Source organism: Dama dama, chromosome 22 (assembly GCF_033118175.1).
Source record: "Dama dama isolate Ldn47 chromosome 22, ASM3311817v1, whole genome shotgun sequence".
Taxonomy (NCBI): Eukaryota; Metazoa; Chordata; class Mammalia; order Artiodactyla; family Cervidae; genus Dama; species Dama dama.
The window spans coordinates 13332399-13350336 of record NC_083702.1 but is presented as its reverse complement, the minus strand read 5'-3'; the positions used below and the strand labels follow the sequence as shown (position 1 = coordinate 13350336).

General features: G+C 55.3%; 1 protein-coding gene across 1 annotated transcript in view; it reads right to left on the bottom strand.

Annotated features, from left to right (window-relative positions):
* Nucleotides 1–17436, bottom strand: part of TEAD4 (TEA domain transcription factor 4) — a 31983-nt gene extending 14547 nt beyond the window's left edge. The window contains exons 1-3 of the mRNA XM_061124703.1: nucleotides 17305–17436; nucleotides 2508–2572; nucleotides 2049–2111 (exon numbers count right to left, since the gene is read on the bottom strand). Coding sequence (XP_060980686.1) covers nucleotides 2049–2111; nucleotides 2508–2572; nucleotides 17305–17311 — 135 coding nt within the window. The 5' untranslated portion in view covers nucleotides 17312–17436. The remainder of the gene's footprint in view (nucleotides 1–2048; nucleotides 2112–2507; nucleotides 2573–17304) is intronic.
* Nucleotides 17437–17938: the final 502 nt, after the last annotated feature.

Below are 17938 nucleotides of genomic sequence, written 5' to 3'. Positions count from 1 at the left end.
ACACAGATGGGGCGGCACCCCAGAAAGCCCACAGACCCCTGTTAACAATGGCAATGGGAGGCTGGATGGCTCCAACCCTGTGTCAATGACCTGTACTCCTTTCTGATAGCTGGCCTAACTGAACAGCCAGGGACCAGCAAGTGGGACAGGAATCGGAGGGAGTGGCGGGGTGACATCAGTGACCTGGTACTGAATTTTGAGGTCGGAGGGGACCTCAGACAGCACCTTGACTAACCCTGTCATTTATAGGTAAGGAAGCTGACTGGAGCTTGAGGTGGATGACCCAGCCAAGTGCCCACGGGCAGAGCCAGGCCAGTGACCCAAAGATCTCCACCTGACCTTGCTGCCACGGGGGAGTTTAACTGCTCTGGGCCCCAGACCCCTTGGAGAATTTGGTAAAATCCTCAGACCCAATTCTCCCCTAAGTGCATATGCAGGAAAATGTGCATATTTACTTAAAGGACCCGTGGCTCCCTTGAAGTCTGTCTGGCAGTCCACTGAGGCTGTTCCTGGCCCCTCATCAGAGCCTACGGACAGGGACAGGTTCAGTCCCTCCAGCACACGCGGGCCGTACAGCTGGGCCCCTCGGGAATCAACAGCCCCCCTCAACGGCTCTAAACAGAAGCCTGGACACTCCACTCTCCACCAGGTCCCCTGCTGGGCCCCAGGGAGTCACAAGCCGGCCAGAGAGCAGAGTGGGGAGCAAGTGGGCGCCGGGGCTGAGGGTGTCCGGGTACATGTACCAGCCTGAGAGGGAGGGACCAGCAGCTGCGGCCAGCCAGCTGTCCTGGGGGCAAAGGGGCGAGGGCTGGGCCGCAGCTGTGGGGGGCAGGGACAGCTGGGCTGATGCAGGAGAAATGGAGCTGGGTGGGCAGTGGGGGCAGCCTCCTGCGGCCTCCCACCCACGCCTTCCAGGCTCCAGGGTCAGGGTCATGGGCCACAGGCCCAGAGGGGTCCTCTGTGGTCCTCTAGCCCAGGGGCTTTGAAACTGGGTTCTCGGATGCTTTCGGGCTCGAGAGTCGTGGGGCCTGAGAGGGACACAGAGGAGGGGTCCCTAGACCGCTCCTCGCCAACTTAACTTTGACCACAGCAGCTCCTCTGACATCATATCGGTGATAATTCAGTTAGGAAGAAAAACAAAAAGGTTTCCACTACTTTAAAAAATGTACGTGGGGAGTTCCCTGGTCGTCCAGTGGTTGAGACTCTGCGCTTTCACTCTGGAGGGCCCAGGTTCCAATTGCTGGTCAGGGAGTTAAGATCCTACAAGCCGCACAGTATCGTCAAAAAATTAAAATTAAAAAAAAATTTTTTTAATGTCCATGGATTTACTGGTCTGGTCTAAGGCCCAAATGCTGGCTCCTCCATGGGATCCAGAAGGGCTGAGTCCCATGGGGAAGGGGGTCTCACCAGGGCTGGTCCCCTCAAGCACAGTCACCTGTCCAGGCCTGCAAGGTGGGGCTGATCCAGGAAGGGGCAGGAACCTCCAGTCCCAGAGAGCAGGGTAGAAAGAATTCCACCAGCCCCTCCTCCAGCATGGAACCCCACCCACACCCCCAGCAGTACCTCCCAGGCCAGGCCACCCTCAGACAGTAAGGGGCTGAAGGGTCCTCAAGGAAAGGGGTCTGGAGGTCAATCCTGTTGCCCTAACCATGGATTCGGGGTGTGCACTGTCCCTCTGAGCTGGGGCGGGGGGTAGGGGGGCGGCAGGGTGCAGAATGCACAGCAGGAGTCTGGACTGTGCCTCCCAGGATGCTGAACCTGGCTGTTCACACACACACACACACACACACACACACACACACACACGTGCGCGCGCACACACACACACACACACATGGCTGCCAGTCAGTGGTCAGTGTCCTCTGCTGGATGGGGGAGACAGGTTACAGGCTGAACCCCACTTTCCTCAGCACCTTGAAGCCCACTGGCTCCGCAGGCAGCCCCGAAACCCACAGGAAGACTTTTCCTCCTAGGAAAAGAGCCCAAAGTCCCAGAGGCCAGCCTTCCCAAGTCCTGGGCCCTTGCTCCCACCACCATCCCTGTCTTACCTTTAGCTTGGCCTGGATCTCACGGGCTTTTCGCCGAGCCAGCACCTGGATATGGCTGGATACCTGAGGCAGGAAAAGGGACTCCTGTTCCTGCCTTCTCCCCAAAGGCTGCTCCCCATGGGGCTCCCCCTGGCCCTCCACCCACCACAGCCCCCCATCCACATCACAGACTGAATGAATGAATGAATGAATGAACAAAAGATCCGTCACCGACAGGCCCTCGGTTCTGCCCTCCCAGCTAAACAGAAGTGGGGTCCTCCTGCTGGCCAGGAGAAGCAGGAAAGGGGTCTCTCTCCTCCCAGAGACGGTGGCAGGGACCCCAGGAAACCGACCGCAGTGGACATACCCAGTAGAGGACCCCTCCCGAGCTGGCCCCCAGAGCCCACACCTGGTCCCGCAGAGGGCCAGACCCACCCTGGGAGCCTCCGTTGGTGCCAGAGCACCCGCCCCAGGGCCCACCTGCTTCCTGGTGCGGGTCTTTCCTGTCCGGAGCTTGATGTAGCGGGCGATCAGCTCATTCCGACCTGCAGAGACACAGCAGCCCCTCAGTGGGAGGGCCCGAGGGACCCCAGCCCTCAGCTCTGCACACCTGCCCAGCACTCGGGGTGATGATTCTGCAGACCCCTGCCCCCCCCCTCCTTAGATCCCAGGGGTCTCCCAGCAGCAGGAGGGAGTCAAGGCCTCGATGGGGGCTGGTAACCTGAGGACAAGCTGACAGGGCCATGGGGCTCTGGCTGGCGGGCACACAGCTTGGAACCCCTCTGCCGGAGCCTACCCCCACTGCAGCCTGGCAGCCACCTCTGCTCACGCCTCCCCCGGGGCCTCCCTGCCTTGGCCCTGGCTCCGGACAGCTCCCTCGGTCCCCACCACCTCCACATAAGAGCAGGACCGGACAGGGTGTCTGTCCTGTCTGTGAGCAGCAGAGGGCACGTGGGAAACAAGGAGTGTCTCTGGAGGGGAACCTGCGGCCCTGATCCAAACACAGCACCACGGCTCCCGCTAGACCGTCACCAGGTCACACGAGTGCTCACTGCCGGCCCAGGCTCCTAGAGGAGATGCTGCAAGACCCCACATCCTCCCTGGTCATAAATGAGATCAGGACGAGGGCTCCCTGCCTTCCAGGAGCTCAACACTTGTGTGGCCACATGACAGCCCAGTGCCTGCATCCAACAGGGGTCACGCTGCATGCTCAGAGGACAAGGCACCAGATAAGGCTGGGTGGCCAGGTGAGCCTTGAGCTGCACTGACCACTGGGAGGATTAGACCATAAAGAAGGGCACTGGGGGAGTCGGAGGGTGAGAGGGTTTGCTCGGGAGTGATGACCTCCTTTCTCCACCTGTGGGCACAGTCGCCAGCCAGCCCGGTCCTCGGGGCCTGGCTGAGCCAGGAGGCCTGCGGGGGGTGAGAAGCTGCTGATGCAGGGGGGGCAGCGAAACAAGCGGGCTGCCCGCCACCTGGGTGGTAACGAGGGCGCCCGGCCAAGGCCACGCGGGCCCCCCAGCTGACCTCTCCCTACTGCCAATGCTGAATCAAGAGCCGCCCTCAGGAGGTCTCATCTGCCAGGAAGACGCGCTGGCCTGGGAGCACAAGACTGTCTGTGTCAAGGAAGGAGCGGGAGGCCCGGACCTTGGGGACACTGCCTGTGGGCTGGTCTCTCTAAGCCCACAGTGCAGCACCATGGCCCTTCTCAAAGCTTCCCAGGGAAAGGTATTCCGCAGGCGGTCCAATAGACACATGACAGTCCTACTCCACGTCTAACCAGAGGCAGTCATGCTGTAGCTGTGAACAGCAGGGAAGTGGTCATGGGCTGGGAGCTGAGGAGACAGCCTGCAACCCAGCAGCTCCACAGATGAGCTCTGGGGGGCTCATCACTCACTTCCCTCTGGACCCTCACACGGCCTCCTTTTCTAAAACCTGGGCCCTGACGGCCATAGACTTATTCAAACATGTCCAGATTGTACAGACAGGAATAGACCTGAACTCTGGCTCGACCACAGCTCTCTGGGACTCAGTCTCCCTTCCTGTTAATCAAACAAGCTCCAGGCCCACGAGAGGAGTCCACTGTCAACAGTTCAGGGACAGAGGGTGGACGGGGTGGAGGTTCCTGGAGCCCCGAGGCTGAGCACACTGCCAGTGGGCAATGTGTCAGCAGTGGGGGAGCTGATGGGGACCCTTTTGGTCACCATCCAAGATCCAGTTCTCCTGCTGCTCCAGCCCAGCCCTCGTAAGGGCAGCAGCCCATCACCTCTGTGTCTGTCTTTTCCCACTAGATTCTTAGCATCACAGAGGAGGGGACCACACCTCCCTTCAGGTCTGCATACCCAGACCTGGCATCTCTCTGTCGAATGAAAGAACGAGTCTGCCAGCAAAATCTGATGACTCTGTTTTCAGACTAGGTTGGAATCCAGCCCCTTCTCCCCCCTACCACCACCACCACACTTCAAGCTACTACCGTCCCTGGCTGGATTCCCTACTCTGAGTCCATTCTCTACACAGCAGCCACTGTGATGCTATTAAAACCCAAACCCCCTCCAAGGGCTCCCACCTGCCTGCCTTGAAAGTGTCCAAACCCCTACAACAGCCCAGAGGCTCCCACAGGATCTGTCCACCTGCCCCCAGCTCAGCACCTCCCCACCCCACACAACCAGCCTTTGAGGCTCTGAGCTTTTGCTGGACGTGCCAAGCCTTCCCACCTCAGGGTCTTTGTATGTCCTGTCCTCTGCTCAGAGACCCTCGAGGCCCACTCCCTCACCTTCACATCCCAAGGGCACCTGTGGCTCAGCTGCCACTATGGGGGTACATGTTCCCTAAACACCCTACTGAGAGCTGAGGTCACCCCCCAAGCCCCCCAACTGCCCATCTACCCCTGACTCCCAACAGGAGGAAATCTCCTGTTTATACCTAAAACTAAGAAAAGTGCTGCACAGAGAAGGCGCTCAGTAAATGCTTGCTAAATGAATGATCCGATGTTGGTCACATCTTCTGTGGGAAAAGTGTGTGAATTATATTTTAAGTGCAAATAGGGGACTTTCCCGGTAGTCCGGTGCTTTAGACTTCTCCCTCCAATGCAGGAGGGTGTGGGTTTGATCCCTGGTCAGGGGAGCTAAGATCCCACATGCCTCACAGGCAAAAAAACACATCTAAAGGAGAAGCAACATTGTAACAAATTCAATAAGACTTTAAAAAACAGATCCACATCCAAAAAAAAATCTTTTTTATGGCTGATACACCTTGTTGGAAGGTAGAAACCAACACAACACCATAAAGCAATTATCCTCCAATTAAAAATAAAATAAATAAATAGAAAAAATAATTAAAGAAGAAAAAAAATATGCAGATAATCTTCCACTTTCGATGAGTCTGGCATTGTTCTCAAAGCGGTCTCCTAGCCTGGTCTCATTTGAGCTTCTCAGGACAGATGCAAATCCAGATTTGGGTGGGCCTAAAGCATCTGAAAACTGTGAGGCTCTCTTTGAGAAAAGGAAATTAGAAACACAAACACAGAATTAGGTTCAGATCTTCTGGAGGTAAGGGTGGGCTCATTCTCTTGATGGTGGTCACGGCTCCATAGGTGGACACATGGTCAAACCTACCAAACTGCCCACTTCAAATATGTGTCGTTTACTGCACATCAATCAGGTTTCAACAAAGTTATTTTAAAATTTTAATTAAAACTAAAAAGTTTCGGAAATTCCCATGGTTAGGACTCCGTGCTTTCACTGCTAGCTGTCGTTGTTCAGTCGCTCAGTGGTGTTCGACTCTTTGCGATCCCATGGACTGCAGCACGCCAGGCTTCCATGTCCTTCTCTGTCTCCCTGAGTTTGCTCAAACTCAGGTCCATTGAGCCGGTGATGTCATCCAACCACCTCAACCTCTGCCGCCTCTCACCTTCAATCTCTCCCAGCATCAGGGACTTTTCCAATGAGTTGACTCTTCACTGTTAGGGCCCAGGTTCAACCCCTGGTCAGGGAATTAAGATCTTGCAAGCCACACAGTGCGGCCAAATAAATACAAGGAATTTTAAACATAAACAGACAAATTAAAAGTTTAGGAACTTGGAAGGGGCCCTGAAGCGTGAACCTCACTGACTTCACCGGAAAGGCATCTGCCCCACAGAAGCGCAGGCAGATGGAGCATCTCACCCGGGTGGGCACCAGAGGATGCAGCATTAACGCCTGGGTTTGAGTCCTGGCTCAGCCACTTCAAAGCGGCTCAGGGCCTGGCAGAGAAGGTGCTCCGACTGCGGGAGGTCCACTCCCAGCCGGAGAGGGCCTCCTGGCCTGGACATGGTGGCACATCCGTCACTGTTGTGTGTGCTCAGTCGTGTCCGACTCTTTGCGACCCCAAGGACTGCAGCCCACCAGGCTCCTCTGTCCATGGGATTTCCCAAGCAAGAATACTGGAGTGGGTTGCCATGTCCTCCTCCAGGGAAATCTTCCCAACCCAGAGATAGAACTTGCGTCTCCTGCATTGGCAGGCGGATCCTCTCCCACTGCATCATTTGGGAAGCCCTGTTAAACAGCAGCCAGGAGGCCCCTGCCCACCCCTGGCTGAGACTGTTTCTCCCCACATCACAGAGACCCCCCCAGGTCCTGAAGACAGAGCCCTACCCAGCTCTAGAACCACCTGTGTCTCTGCTACAGGGTCCAGGAGCTCTGCCTCCAGACAGGCCTCCTGGCCCTGGGCACAAGGCCAGCAGTAGGGCCAGAGGAGCCAGACCCAGGGGTCCAAGGCTGGCTCGGCTGTCTTTGCGCTTTTCAAGTTGTGCTTCTCTTCTTCTGGGGAGATTCGCCCTCCTCTCCCTGGCCGGCCCCTCTCAGACCATACCCCAGCCAGGCCCCTTGTGCTGGTCAGCAGTGGAGGATCCCGGGGTGGCAGAGGAGCCCCGGGTGTCTCTGGGTGTCTGGAGCCGAGGGGAACAAGCAGCTTCCTTCCTGCAACCGGAGGTCCTCCTGAGGTCAACCCGGCCATTCTACTGCCTCCAGACCGGCTGGCATCTGATCCAGACTTTATACAGACAGAGGTAACTGCTGTAGTTTCCTTCACTCTTATGATAATAGTAACAATAATGAACATTTGTGGAACAAATAGGCAACGGTACAAACACAGAGTGAAGACAGTAACTGCTCTATGTGTGTTCACACTTTTGCCCTCCTGTGGCAGCTGTTCTATCATTTCCATTCCATCCACAAGGAGATCGACGGGCAGAGGTTTATAAGCTTGTTCACATCAGAGGCCAGCAAGTGATAAAGATTCAAATCCAGGCAGTCTGGTTCTCTCTTGTCTCTCTTTCTTTTTTTTTCTTTTGGCCACACCATGCATGTGAGATCTTAGTTCCCTGACCAGGGATTGAACCTGCTTCCATTACATTAGGAGCAGGGAGTCATATTCACTGGACCACACAGCTTAGTCCCTAGAGCCTATCTCTTAACATCTCTTTAACATAAGAGTGAGAGGACTGACCAGGTGGCCCCAGGGGTGCTATGTAGCCTAAGGGAGAAGAAACTAAGGCGGCAGAGAGGGGACGTGATTTATTCAGTCATGTGGTTTACTACTGACCCAGGACCATGAAACATCCGTTTTCTAAGGCCACACCCAGGGCTTCACAATGGCTCCTCTTCCCCACAGATGGTCTGGGAGTTGCCCCGAAACCATTCTGCTCCACCTCTCTGGACCAGCTCCCACCACCCTAGGCCTCTGCGTGAAGTCCTTAGTGATGTCTTACTGTCCCTTGCCCGGACCCTGCCCTGGTCCTGCAGGGACAGCCAACTATTTGGACCAAGAGCCCGCCCCCCGGCTTTCACTCCTGGACAGTGGCCCCCAGAGGCGTGGGAGCCAACGTGCCTGAGGTTATGAGGATGCCCGGAGGACCCCGGAGCCTGGGCGGCAGTAGAGAGAAATAGGGAGTGTGCAGAGCCACGAAGCCACAATGAAGGCAGGGGAGAAAAGCAAGGCAGAGGGAAGCTAGTAGGAAATCCAGATGAGCCGGTGGGAAGACAAGAGACTTGCACCCTCTCCCAGCTCTGCCACCAGCTGCAAACCCCCTCCGGGGGCTGAGATCACAGACTAGGGCAGCAGGAGGCCAGTTTGGACCAAGTGGAGGCCAGCTGGGCAGCTGGGCATTGCAGTCTGGCAGGTGGCCTTGGCCAACCCCAGAGAGAGTCTGGGTGGGGCTGGAAAGGACACCCCACCAGAAGGTGGCCCATGTGTCAGAGAACATATGTCCAAAGCCCCCACCCAGCTCACACCCATGACCCTACCCTCCATGGATGAGGAAGGCCTTAGGGATTGACCCTTGGGCTGAAGGTGGGGCGCTCCCAATGCAGGGGCCACACCAAGTGACCACCACCTACTCTGAAGGCCACACCGGAGTCACACGAGTTCTGCCAGTCATCCCAGGCTCCCCCTGTCACACATGAGCCACACATGAACCTTTATCCCATCTGCAAATCCTATCTGGGACAGGCCTCTTGTGCGTCTCATCCCCTCCCTGTACCAGCCCTGCCCCTGGGCCATAAACATGTTCAAAGTTTATGCCTATTAAGGAGGGTTGAAAAGACAACTGTTTTTGCTAATATTGGTAATACAGTCCTGTTAGAACCAGTTTTCTAGTCAAAGCTATGGTTTTTCCAGTAGTCATGCGTGGATGTGAGAGTTGAATCATAAAGAAGGCTGAGTGCCGAAGAATTGATACTTTTGAACTGTGGTGCTGGAGAAGACTCTTGAGAGTCCCTTGAACAGCGAGGAGATCAAACCAGTCAGTCATAAAGGAAATCAGTCCTGAGCATGCACTGGAAGGACTGATGCTGAAGCTGAAACTCCAATACTTAGGCCACCTGATGCGAAGAACTGGCTCACTGGAAAAGACCCTCATGCCGGGAAAGACTGAGGGTGGGAGAAGGGGATGACAGAGAATGAGATGGTTGGATGGCATCGCTGACTCGATGGACATGAATTTGAGCAAGCTCTGGGAGTGAGTGATGGACAGGGAAGCCTGGCATGCTGTAGTCCATGGGGTGGCAAAGAGTCGGACACGACTGAGCGACAGAACTGAACTGAGAGCTAGTTTTCAAAGTTGAAAAGGGCGTGAGCTTTTCATTTGAAGCAAAGGGAGATATTCAGCAGAGTCCTCACAGGGAGGGAGCTCTTTAGAGGAGCTGACATTTCACCCTTGCAGGGGGCGGCTGCGGAGGAGGCCAGCCCCTCCCCCCGGCCAAGCACATGGCCTGGCCTGGGGGCCTCTCTGGCCAGGGTTCAACTGAAGCCATAAACACCTGCAGCTGGAGGAGAAGGCTATTTGTGGAGAAGACACTTTTCAGGCCTGACATCTGAGCTGTCACCACCATTGTCCCTGGAGGGCTCTGGGACTTCTGGTGAAATCCAACCCCATCTTCAAGGCCACCGCCCAGGTGGGCATGCCCACTCCCGCCTCTAGGCTTGGGGCACAGGCTATGTATGTGGCTCCCTGGGCTCAAGTCATTTGAGCTCCTCGAGCGCAGGGAAGAGGTCCCCCCCGAGCGCTGCAGCCCACGCTGCTCACTGGGCACCTCTCAGCCCAGCAGTGACACCAAAGACCATGCCTTCTTTCAACAAGGGCGTGAAAAGGTGCTCAACATCGCCTAACCTTAGGGAAATGCAAACGAAACCATGAGATACCACCTCACACCCACTAGAATGGCTATTGGGGAAAAACGGAAAATAAGTATTGCCAAGGATGTGAAGAAATTAAAACACTTGTGCGTTACTGGTAGAACATAAACTGATGCAGCCACTGTGGGAGATAGTCTGGTAGCTCCTCAGAAAGTTAAACAGAATCCACATACGATCCAGCAATTCCATCTCTAGGTGCACACCCAAATAACTGAAAGCGGGGTCTTAAAGAGCTATCTGTACAACCATGTTCACAGCAGCAGTATTCACAATATCCGGAAGGTAGAAATACCCACATATAAATTAATAGCTTAAATGGATCTATAAGATGTGGTCCAGCCATACAATGGAATTCAATGGAATTATTCAGCAACTAAAAAAAAAAAAAAAACACAGTTCTGACCCAGGCTGCAATGTAGATGAACCTTGAAGGTACTGTCCTGAGAGAAATAATTGAGACCCAGAAGGGCAAGGACTGTCTGATTCCACTACTGTGATGTACCCAAAATGTTGTTGCTATTGTTTAATCACTAGGTCCTGTCCAACTCTTTGCAACTCCACAGACAGGCTTCCCTGTCCTTCATTATCTCTCGGAGTTTGCTCAAACTCATGTCCATTGAGTCAGTGATGCCTTCCAACCATCTTCTCTCTCTGTCACCCCCTTCTCCTCCTGCCCTCAACCTTTCCCAGCATCAGGGTCTTTTTTAAAGAGTCGGCTCTTTGCATCAGGCAGTGAAAGTATTGGAGCCTCAGCTTCAGCATCAGTCCTTCCAATGAATATTCAGGGTTGGTTTCCTTTAGGATTGACTAGTTTGATGTCTTTGCTGTTCAAGGGGCTCTCAAGAGTCTTCTCCAGCACCACAGTTTGAAAGCATCAATTCTTCAACACTCAACTTTCTTTATGGTCCAACACTCACATCCATACCTGACTACTGGAAAAACCATAGCTTTGACTATGCAGATCTTGGTTGGCAAAGTGATAGCTCTGCTTTTTAATATACTGCTTAGGTTTGTCATAGCTGTACCCAGAATAGGCAAATTCATAAAGACAGAAAATAGATTAGAGGCCATCAGGGTCTGGGGGGAGGGAGGAATGGGAGTTACTTTTTAATGGGTACAGTTTCTATTGGGAAGAAGGAAGAAGTTCTGGAGATGTCCATGGGGACGGTTGCCTGACACTGTGAATGTACTTAATGCCACTGAGCTTCTGCACATGAAAAGGGTCAGAATGGTACATTTTAAGTTCTGTGTATTTTCCCACAATAAAATATATGATGAGTTGGATGTTCACATGAGTAATGTGAGTATATGTGTCATATTTGAGCAATAAAATGAAAATATATGAGTAATAAATAAAACCAGCCCCTGCAAAGGCAGTATTATTACTCTCCCCATTTCTCAAATGGGGAAACTGAAGCTGAGAAGAGGTAAACAACGTGCCCGAGGCCACACTGGCCCCTGGACAGAGTGGGTGTGGGCAGAGGCGCCCATCATCAAGCCTCCAGAAACAGGAGGCCAAAGACCCAGGCTGGATGAGGGAGACACACAGCACAGGGCGGTGGAGGGTTCAAGGACCACAAGGAAGCGGGCAGAAGTCAACCGAGGCTTCCTGACCCGTGCCGTCCCTGCAGTGACCAGAGCCCCACCCAGGTCCAGCCTATGCTCTGCCTCTTGCTAGCTAGTGATTCACCTCTGATGAGGGCTCTCCAGGTGGCACTAGTAGTAAAGAACCCGCCTGCCAATGCACGAGACGTACGTGATGCAGTTTCATCCCTGAGTGGGTAAGGTGCCCTGGAGGAGGGCATGGCCACCCACTCCAGTATTCTTGCCTGGAGAATCCCATGGACAGAGGAGCCTGGTGGGCTACGGTCCATAGAGTCTCAAAGAATCGGACACAACTAAAGCAACTTAGCATGCATGCATCTCAGATGGGCCCTGATCACAGTGCTTTGCCCAGATCCCCAGGGGAACTCCCAAACCCACACAGCTAATCTCCACCTCTGGGCCAAGGATCACTCCCTTCCGCTCTCCTCCACCCAGCCAAGCTCCACTTCCTCCCAGAAAGCTCCCAAGGTAAGCCAGCCCCTGGCTGACTCCTGTACCCAACATGAGTGCCATCCATTTTCTTTAAAAAGATGTTCCTCCTGCATCTCCCTCAACCATGAAGCTGGAGAGAACAGAGACCATGGCCCCAGCCCGGCCTGGTCCTGGATAAGAGGCAGGTGCTGGATAAGAACCACCCAACGGCTAACAGGCCACGAGGCACCCAGGGAGACCCGGGAGAAAGGGGACGGGGGGAGGGCGGACACTTGGGAGATTCAGAGCAGCGTCCAAGAAGGCGAGGGGCCTGGCGGGCAGAGAGGAGGAAGGATAGGAGCAAGACAGCAGCCGGAGGGAAAGTGAGGTCACTGGGGCCAGACTCACCTCCCGCCACCTGCCCATGGGGCCAGAGCCAGGCTGGGCAAGGAGGTCAGAGTGACCAGCAGCGCCAGTGTGAGGGTCACACCATGATGGGGCAAAAGCAAAGGCTGCTGTGAGCCGGGGAAGGGGAGCCCCAGCCCAGGGGAGGCTCGGCGTAGACAGGTCCCTGCATCCGAGTGTCACCTGCATGTCTGTCTGACCCTGATCGGTGGCCCTGCTCTGGGTGTGCGTGGGCTGGGCTGGGGACAGGCCTGAACCCCATCCTCAGAGATTCCAGGTCTCGGATACTCCTCTGGGCAGTTTGCTCTTCCTGCCTGAGAAGCCAGCTGCCCACCTGGAAGCCAGGTTGAGACCTCTGGATGCAGGGTCGGGGGTTACGCGGGGAGGGGAGGAGCCCTCCAGGGTGCCCAGGGCTCAGGTTGGGCGGGGGCGCAGAGGGTGGCAAGTGGGGGTCCGGGAGCCAAAGAAGGTGGTGAGCAGCCTGAGGTCTGAGTCAGCTTGGCGGCAGGTCCCTCTCCCCCTCCCCCTGGCCCTGGGGCCCATCCCACGCCCAGGCCTGAGCTCAGAGTTATATATACCCCCCAGCTGGGCCACTCACTTGGGCAGAGAGCCCCGTCCACTCGCTGGTGAGGCCCCGCCTTGGCTCAGCCCCCGCGCCTGTAAGAGGAGAAGGGGAGTTGGGAGAAGCCAGCGTCTGGGCCCCGGGCAGGATGTGTACCCGAGGAGGACAGGTGCTGTGGGGGCTGGGTCAGTCACCAGACTCTGCGGGGAAGGGGGGAGGCCCGCCCCCGTCCGGTCCCCCAGCCCAGAGCCTGATCCACCTGAGCTGGGGCCAAGCGGGCGCTGAACTGGCTTCAAAGAGCTCACCAGGGCCACTTGGGGTGATAGGGAGTGCTGAGCAACCCCCCACCCCAGCCCCCACTTACTACCTGAGCGACTGTGGGACTCAGCCTCTCTGAGCTTCTCTCTCTGCGTCTACAGAAGCTGTAACCCCTCCCTACTCACCCCTCCCCCGCAAAGACAGTCACTGTGAAGCGCTGGCCTCCTAGGCCCCTCTCCTCCCTTCCTCCTCCTGGGTGATCCCCCCACCCTCAGCCCCCCTCTATCTCTGGGCACACAGGAAGGAGGGCCACAAAGGACACCAGCAAGGCCAGCACCATGGGCCAGATGCTGTCTTCATCTCGCTTCCCCCGCCCGTCGGCTCCCCTCCTGCCAAGGAGAATTCCACCCCCGGGCCTGCTGAAAGTGCACCTGCCTTTCCCAAATCCTGCCTCAGTCGTATCGCCAGGGGACTAAGCTCAAGTCTCCCAACCCCAATATCTCTTTACGTGAATACAGATAGAAATAGCCACCCATAACGACTGTCCGTCTGGTCAAGGCTATGGTTTTCCCAGTAGTCATGTATGGATGTGAGAGTTGGACCATAAAGAAAGTTGAGCGCCGAAAAATTGATGCTTTTGAACTGTAGTGTTGGAGAAGACTCTTGACAGTCCCTTGGACTGCAAGGAGATCCAACCAGTCCATCCTGCAAGGAGATCCAACCAGTCCATCTGGCCCTTCCAATGAAGGACTGATGCTAAAGCTGAAACTCCACTTTTGGCCACCTAATGTGAAGAACTGACTTATTTGAAAAGACTCTGATGCTGGGAAAGATTGAGGGCAGGAGAAGAAGGGGACGACAGAGGATGAGATGGTTGGATGGCATCACCAACTCAATGGGCATGGGATTGGGTGGACTCCGGGAGTCGGTGATCGACAGGGAGGCCTGGCGTGCTGCAGTTCATAGGGTCACAAAGAGTCAGACTCAATGGAGTGACTGAACTGAACTGAACAACTGAGAAAACTGAAGCGTTCACCCAAACATCCATCAACTGAGTCAACAGCTATGCACCACAGGGTCCATCCATATGACGGAACGTGGCTCAGTCTTCAAAAGGAAGGAGGTTCTGACACCCGCTACGTACAACATGGAGGAACCTCAAGGACACGATGGTCACTGCAACAAGCCAGGCAGAGGAAGACAAGCACTGTGTGATCCCACTTAGGTGAGGTCCCTAGAGGAGTCACAGCCATCGAGATAGAAAGTGGATGGCGGGGAACAGGGGCCGGGGTTGGGGCGGGGCGGGGGGGTGGGCAGGTAGTGTTTAAGGAGGGCAGAGTTTCAGTTTGGGAGGATGAGAAAATTCTAGAGACAGATGGTGGGGATGGTCACACAACCATGTGAATGTACTAAATGCCACTGATCTGCGCACTGAAAAATGGTTAAAACGGTCAAGTTGATGTTCCGTTTTATTTACCACCCCACGCAAAGGCATAGCTGGTCCACAACGGCCCTCAAACACTGTCCACTGGCTCTCCACGGTTTGCAACCCCTTGGGGTCTTCCCCACACAGCAGTGACCTCAGCTTCCTCCCCACGCTGAGCACCTCTGCCCACCTGTGTTTGCCAGGTCCTCTGTCCCTTGAAAGCAGGAAGATGAATCCTGCCAGGTCCCCAGGAAGCCATCACAGTCCCACCAGGGACCTGCCAGCTCTCCAGCCACCCACCTGCCCCTCCCTGCATGCCCTGCCCTCTTCTCACCCTCACCCCTCAGCTCGTGACCACCTGAGCAGTGGGAAGCACCCCGGATACCAGAGACCCTTCCTCCCCAGCTCCACGGGCAAAGCCTCCAAGAAGCAGCCCCACCCAGATCCACGGATGCTCCATGCACAGTGCTGCCTCCTCCCTGAAGCTTCCGCAGGGACCAGAAGTAAGAAGCAGCTACTAGAGCAGGGGTCAGGCAGCGCAGCCTGGGGGCTGACCCAGGACCTGAATAGAGCCACTGCAGAGGGGCTGGTAAGGAGGGATGAGCAGCTTTAACTGATGACCGAGGAACAGACCCAGGGTCCAGAAAGGACCTTGCTTCCCCAGCAAGCAGGGGAGAAGGAGTCCTTTGCCCTCACAGGGGAGGTGAAGGAAAAGGATAAAGGAGGCGGGGCTATGTGGGTCCATGACACCCCGGGCCAGTGAGTAAGAGGCTTTGGGCTTGGTCGGTTGAATTGAGTTGAACAGTCTCTCCCCAGCATTCATGTCCACCCAGCACCTCAGCACCTGACCTCATCAAGAAGCAGGGTCTTGACAGACATAATTAGTTAAGATGAGGGCATATTGAATATAGGGCTTCCCTGGGGGCTCAGTGGTAAAGAATCCATTTGCCAATGCAGGAGACACGGAAGATGCAGGTTTGATCCCTGGGTCAGGAAGATCCCCTGGAGGAGGAGATGGCAACCCACTCCAGTGTTCTTGCCTGGGAAATCCCGGACAGAGGAGTCTGGCGGGCTACAGTCCATGGGGTCATATAGAGTCAGACACGACTGGGCACATATTGGATTAAGGTGGGCCCCCAGAGACTGGTGTCCTGATAAGAGGAGGACACACAGAGACTCAGAGAGGACAGCCATGTGACAACAGGGTCAGAGACGGTAGTGATGTGGCCACAAGCCAAGTACACCAGGGCTGCCAGCTGCCACCAGAAGCCAGGAGGGAGGCATGGAACACATCCAACCCCATGGACCCCTTGAGTTCAGACTTTTGGCCTCCTGACTCTGCAGAGGATACATTTCTTTGTCTAAGGCACCCCTTAAATTTGTGGCAATTTCTTACAGCAGGCCTAGGAGATGAGTTGGGTCAGCCCCCAAGGGCCCCTCACAACTGACAAAGCATCTACCCTGGGGTAGAAGCATCTGGCTTGGAGCCATCTCTTTGAGAGCAGAGGGCGACCCAGGGAGCAGCCCCCTGAAGCACCTCCTTTCCTAGGAATCATAGCACGGGAGCTGGAAGGCTTCTGTCAGTCACAGAGACTCCCCTCGCCTGCCCAAGACCCATGTCTCAAACTGGGTGTCCTGGGGGACTTTCCAATGGCTGAGCTGAGCCTCCCAACAGCTGTTACTGTTCACTTTACTTCCTCAAAGCCTTCCTTCAAGGCTATGGTTTTTCCAGTAGTCATGCATGGATGTGAGAGTTGGACCATAAAGAAAGCTGAGCGCTGAAGAATTGATGCTTTTGAACTGTGGTGTTGGAAAAGACTCTTGAGAGTCCCTTGGACTGCAAGGAGAGCCAATCTAAAGGAAATCCGTCCTGAATAATCATTGGTAGGACTGATGCTGAAGCTGAAACTCCAATACTTTGGCCACCTGATGGGAAGAACTGACTCATTTGAAAAGACCCTGATGCTGGCAAAGATTAAAGGCGGGAGGAGAAGGGGGTGACAGAAAGACAAGATGGTTGGATGGCATCACTGACTCGATGGACATGAGTTGGAGTTGGTGACAGACAGGGAGGCCTGGCATGCTGCAGTCCATGGCGTCACAAAGAGTTGGACACAACTGAGCGACTGAACTGAACTGAACTTGCTTCCCCAGATACTGTATCTTCCACCCAAAAACCAACACGGAGCCTGGATGGGAGTGGAGTTTGGGGAGAATGGCTACATGTATATGTAAGGCTGAGTCACTCTGCCACGCACTGAAACCATCACAAGTGTTAATCAGCTATACACAATCTAACATGAAAAGTTTGAAAAACAAAACAGTCACAGAAGTCAACATAGCCCCAGGCGAATGGCTCAGTCCACCGGCTGCTGGACACTGAACATGTTCCCAACCTTAACAGCTCAGGAAGACCTAGCCTTCTCTGATCACTGTCCTCTCTGGGGACACTCCTTCCTCCCCGTGTACAGTGACGTGTATGTTCCCTCCTCTGCCCCCCACTGACCAGGAAACAGATCTGCCCCACCCTACCTGGTATACAACAGACTGCTGCCTGGGGGAGGGAGGGAAAGGATGAGTAAGGACATCTTCCTAACACCCTTCACAGTCAACTGGGAAGCTGGGAGAAGATCAGGCATTTGCCTGGGGGACAGCTAGAGGGATTTTCCCAGCCTGCCCTGGGGGGATGTTCTGCCACTTTTCCAAGTCTTCCCCTACCACCTTCTTCCCACCCTCCACATCCATCCAAGAGCATCTTCTCCAAGGTCTCCCTATCCCTTAAGAGTCCAGGACAGAATAAAGCAGCGTCCACCTGGGAGGAGTTCCAGGAAGTCACACACCTCCATCACTTGGCGGGAACCTGGTTGTTGCGCTGAAACTATTTCCGGGACTGGACCCTGAACAGGGGTACGGTGGCCCAGACCCAACAGCCTCCTTACCGTACATCTTGCCTTCGTCCGACAGGATGATCTTGCGCCGACCGCAGGGCGGGTAGATGGCCAGGGCCTCCTGGAAGCTCTGCTCAATGTCAGGGCTCCACACACCCTCCGCGTCATTGTCGATGGGCTTGTCCAAGGCCTGGCTGCCCCCAGAGACGTTGCTCCCCTCGGGGGAGTTGGGAGAGCCCCACTCGTTGGAGGTAATGGTGCCGGCCTTGCCCTCCAAGGCTCCGCTTGGAGGAGCGCCCGTTGGACCTGTTTGGGCAGAAACCACCAGGGCATCAGTGGACGAATGTGTGGATGTGGAGCGGGGCACCCAGGGAGCACCACCCCCGAACCAGGTGCTCCTCCTTTCTTGCCCATCGCAGCTCAGGAACTCGAAGAAAAAGGCCAGGGACCCCAGGGAACAGAGTGAGGCAGAAGGTCTGGGGGGGTCAAGAGCAGGTCATCTTCAGTCCATCAACCTCAGCTTCCCACCCTGTGAGAGCTCAATGACCGGGCCCTGATTGTGGCTCTAAGACCCAAGATGGCACTGAGAAGTCAAAAGTGAGGACCAAGTACCAGGGTTGTTCTACGTTAAACCACAAAGGGGCAAAAGAATGCAAAATATCATGCACTGTTGGTGGGAAAGTAA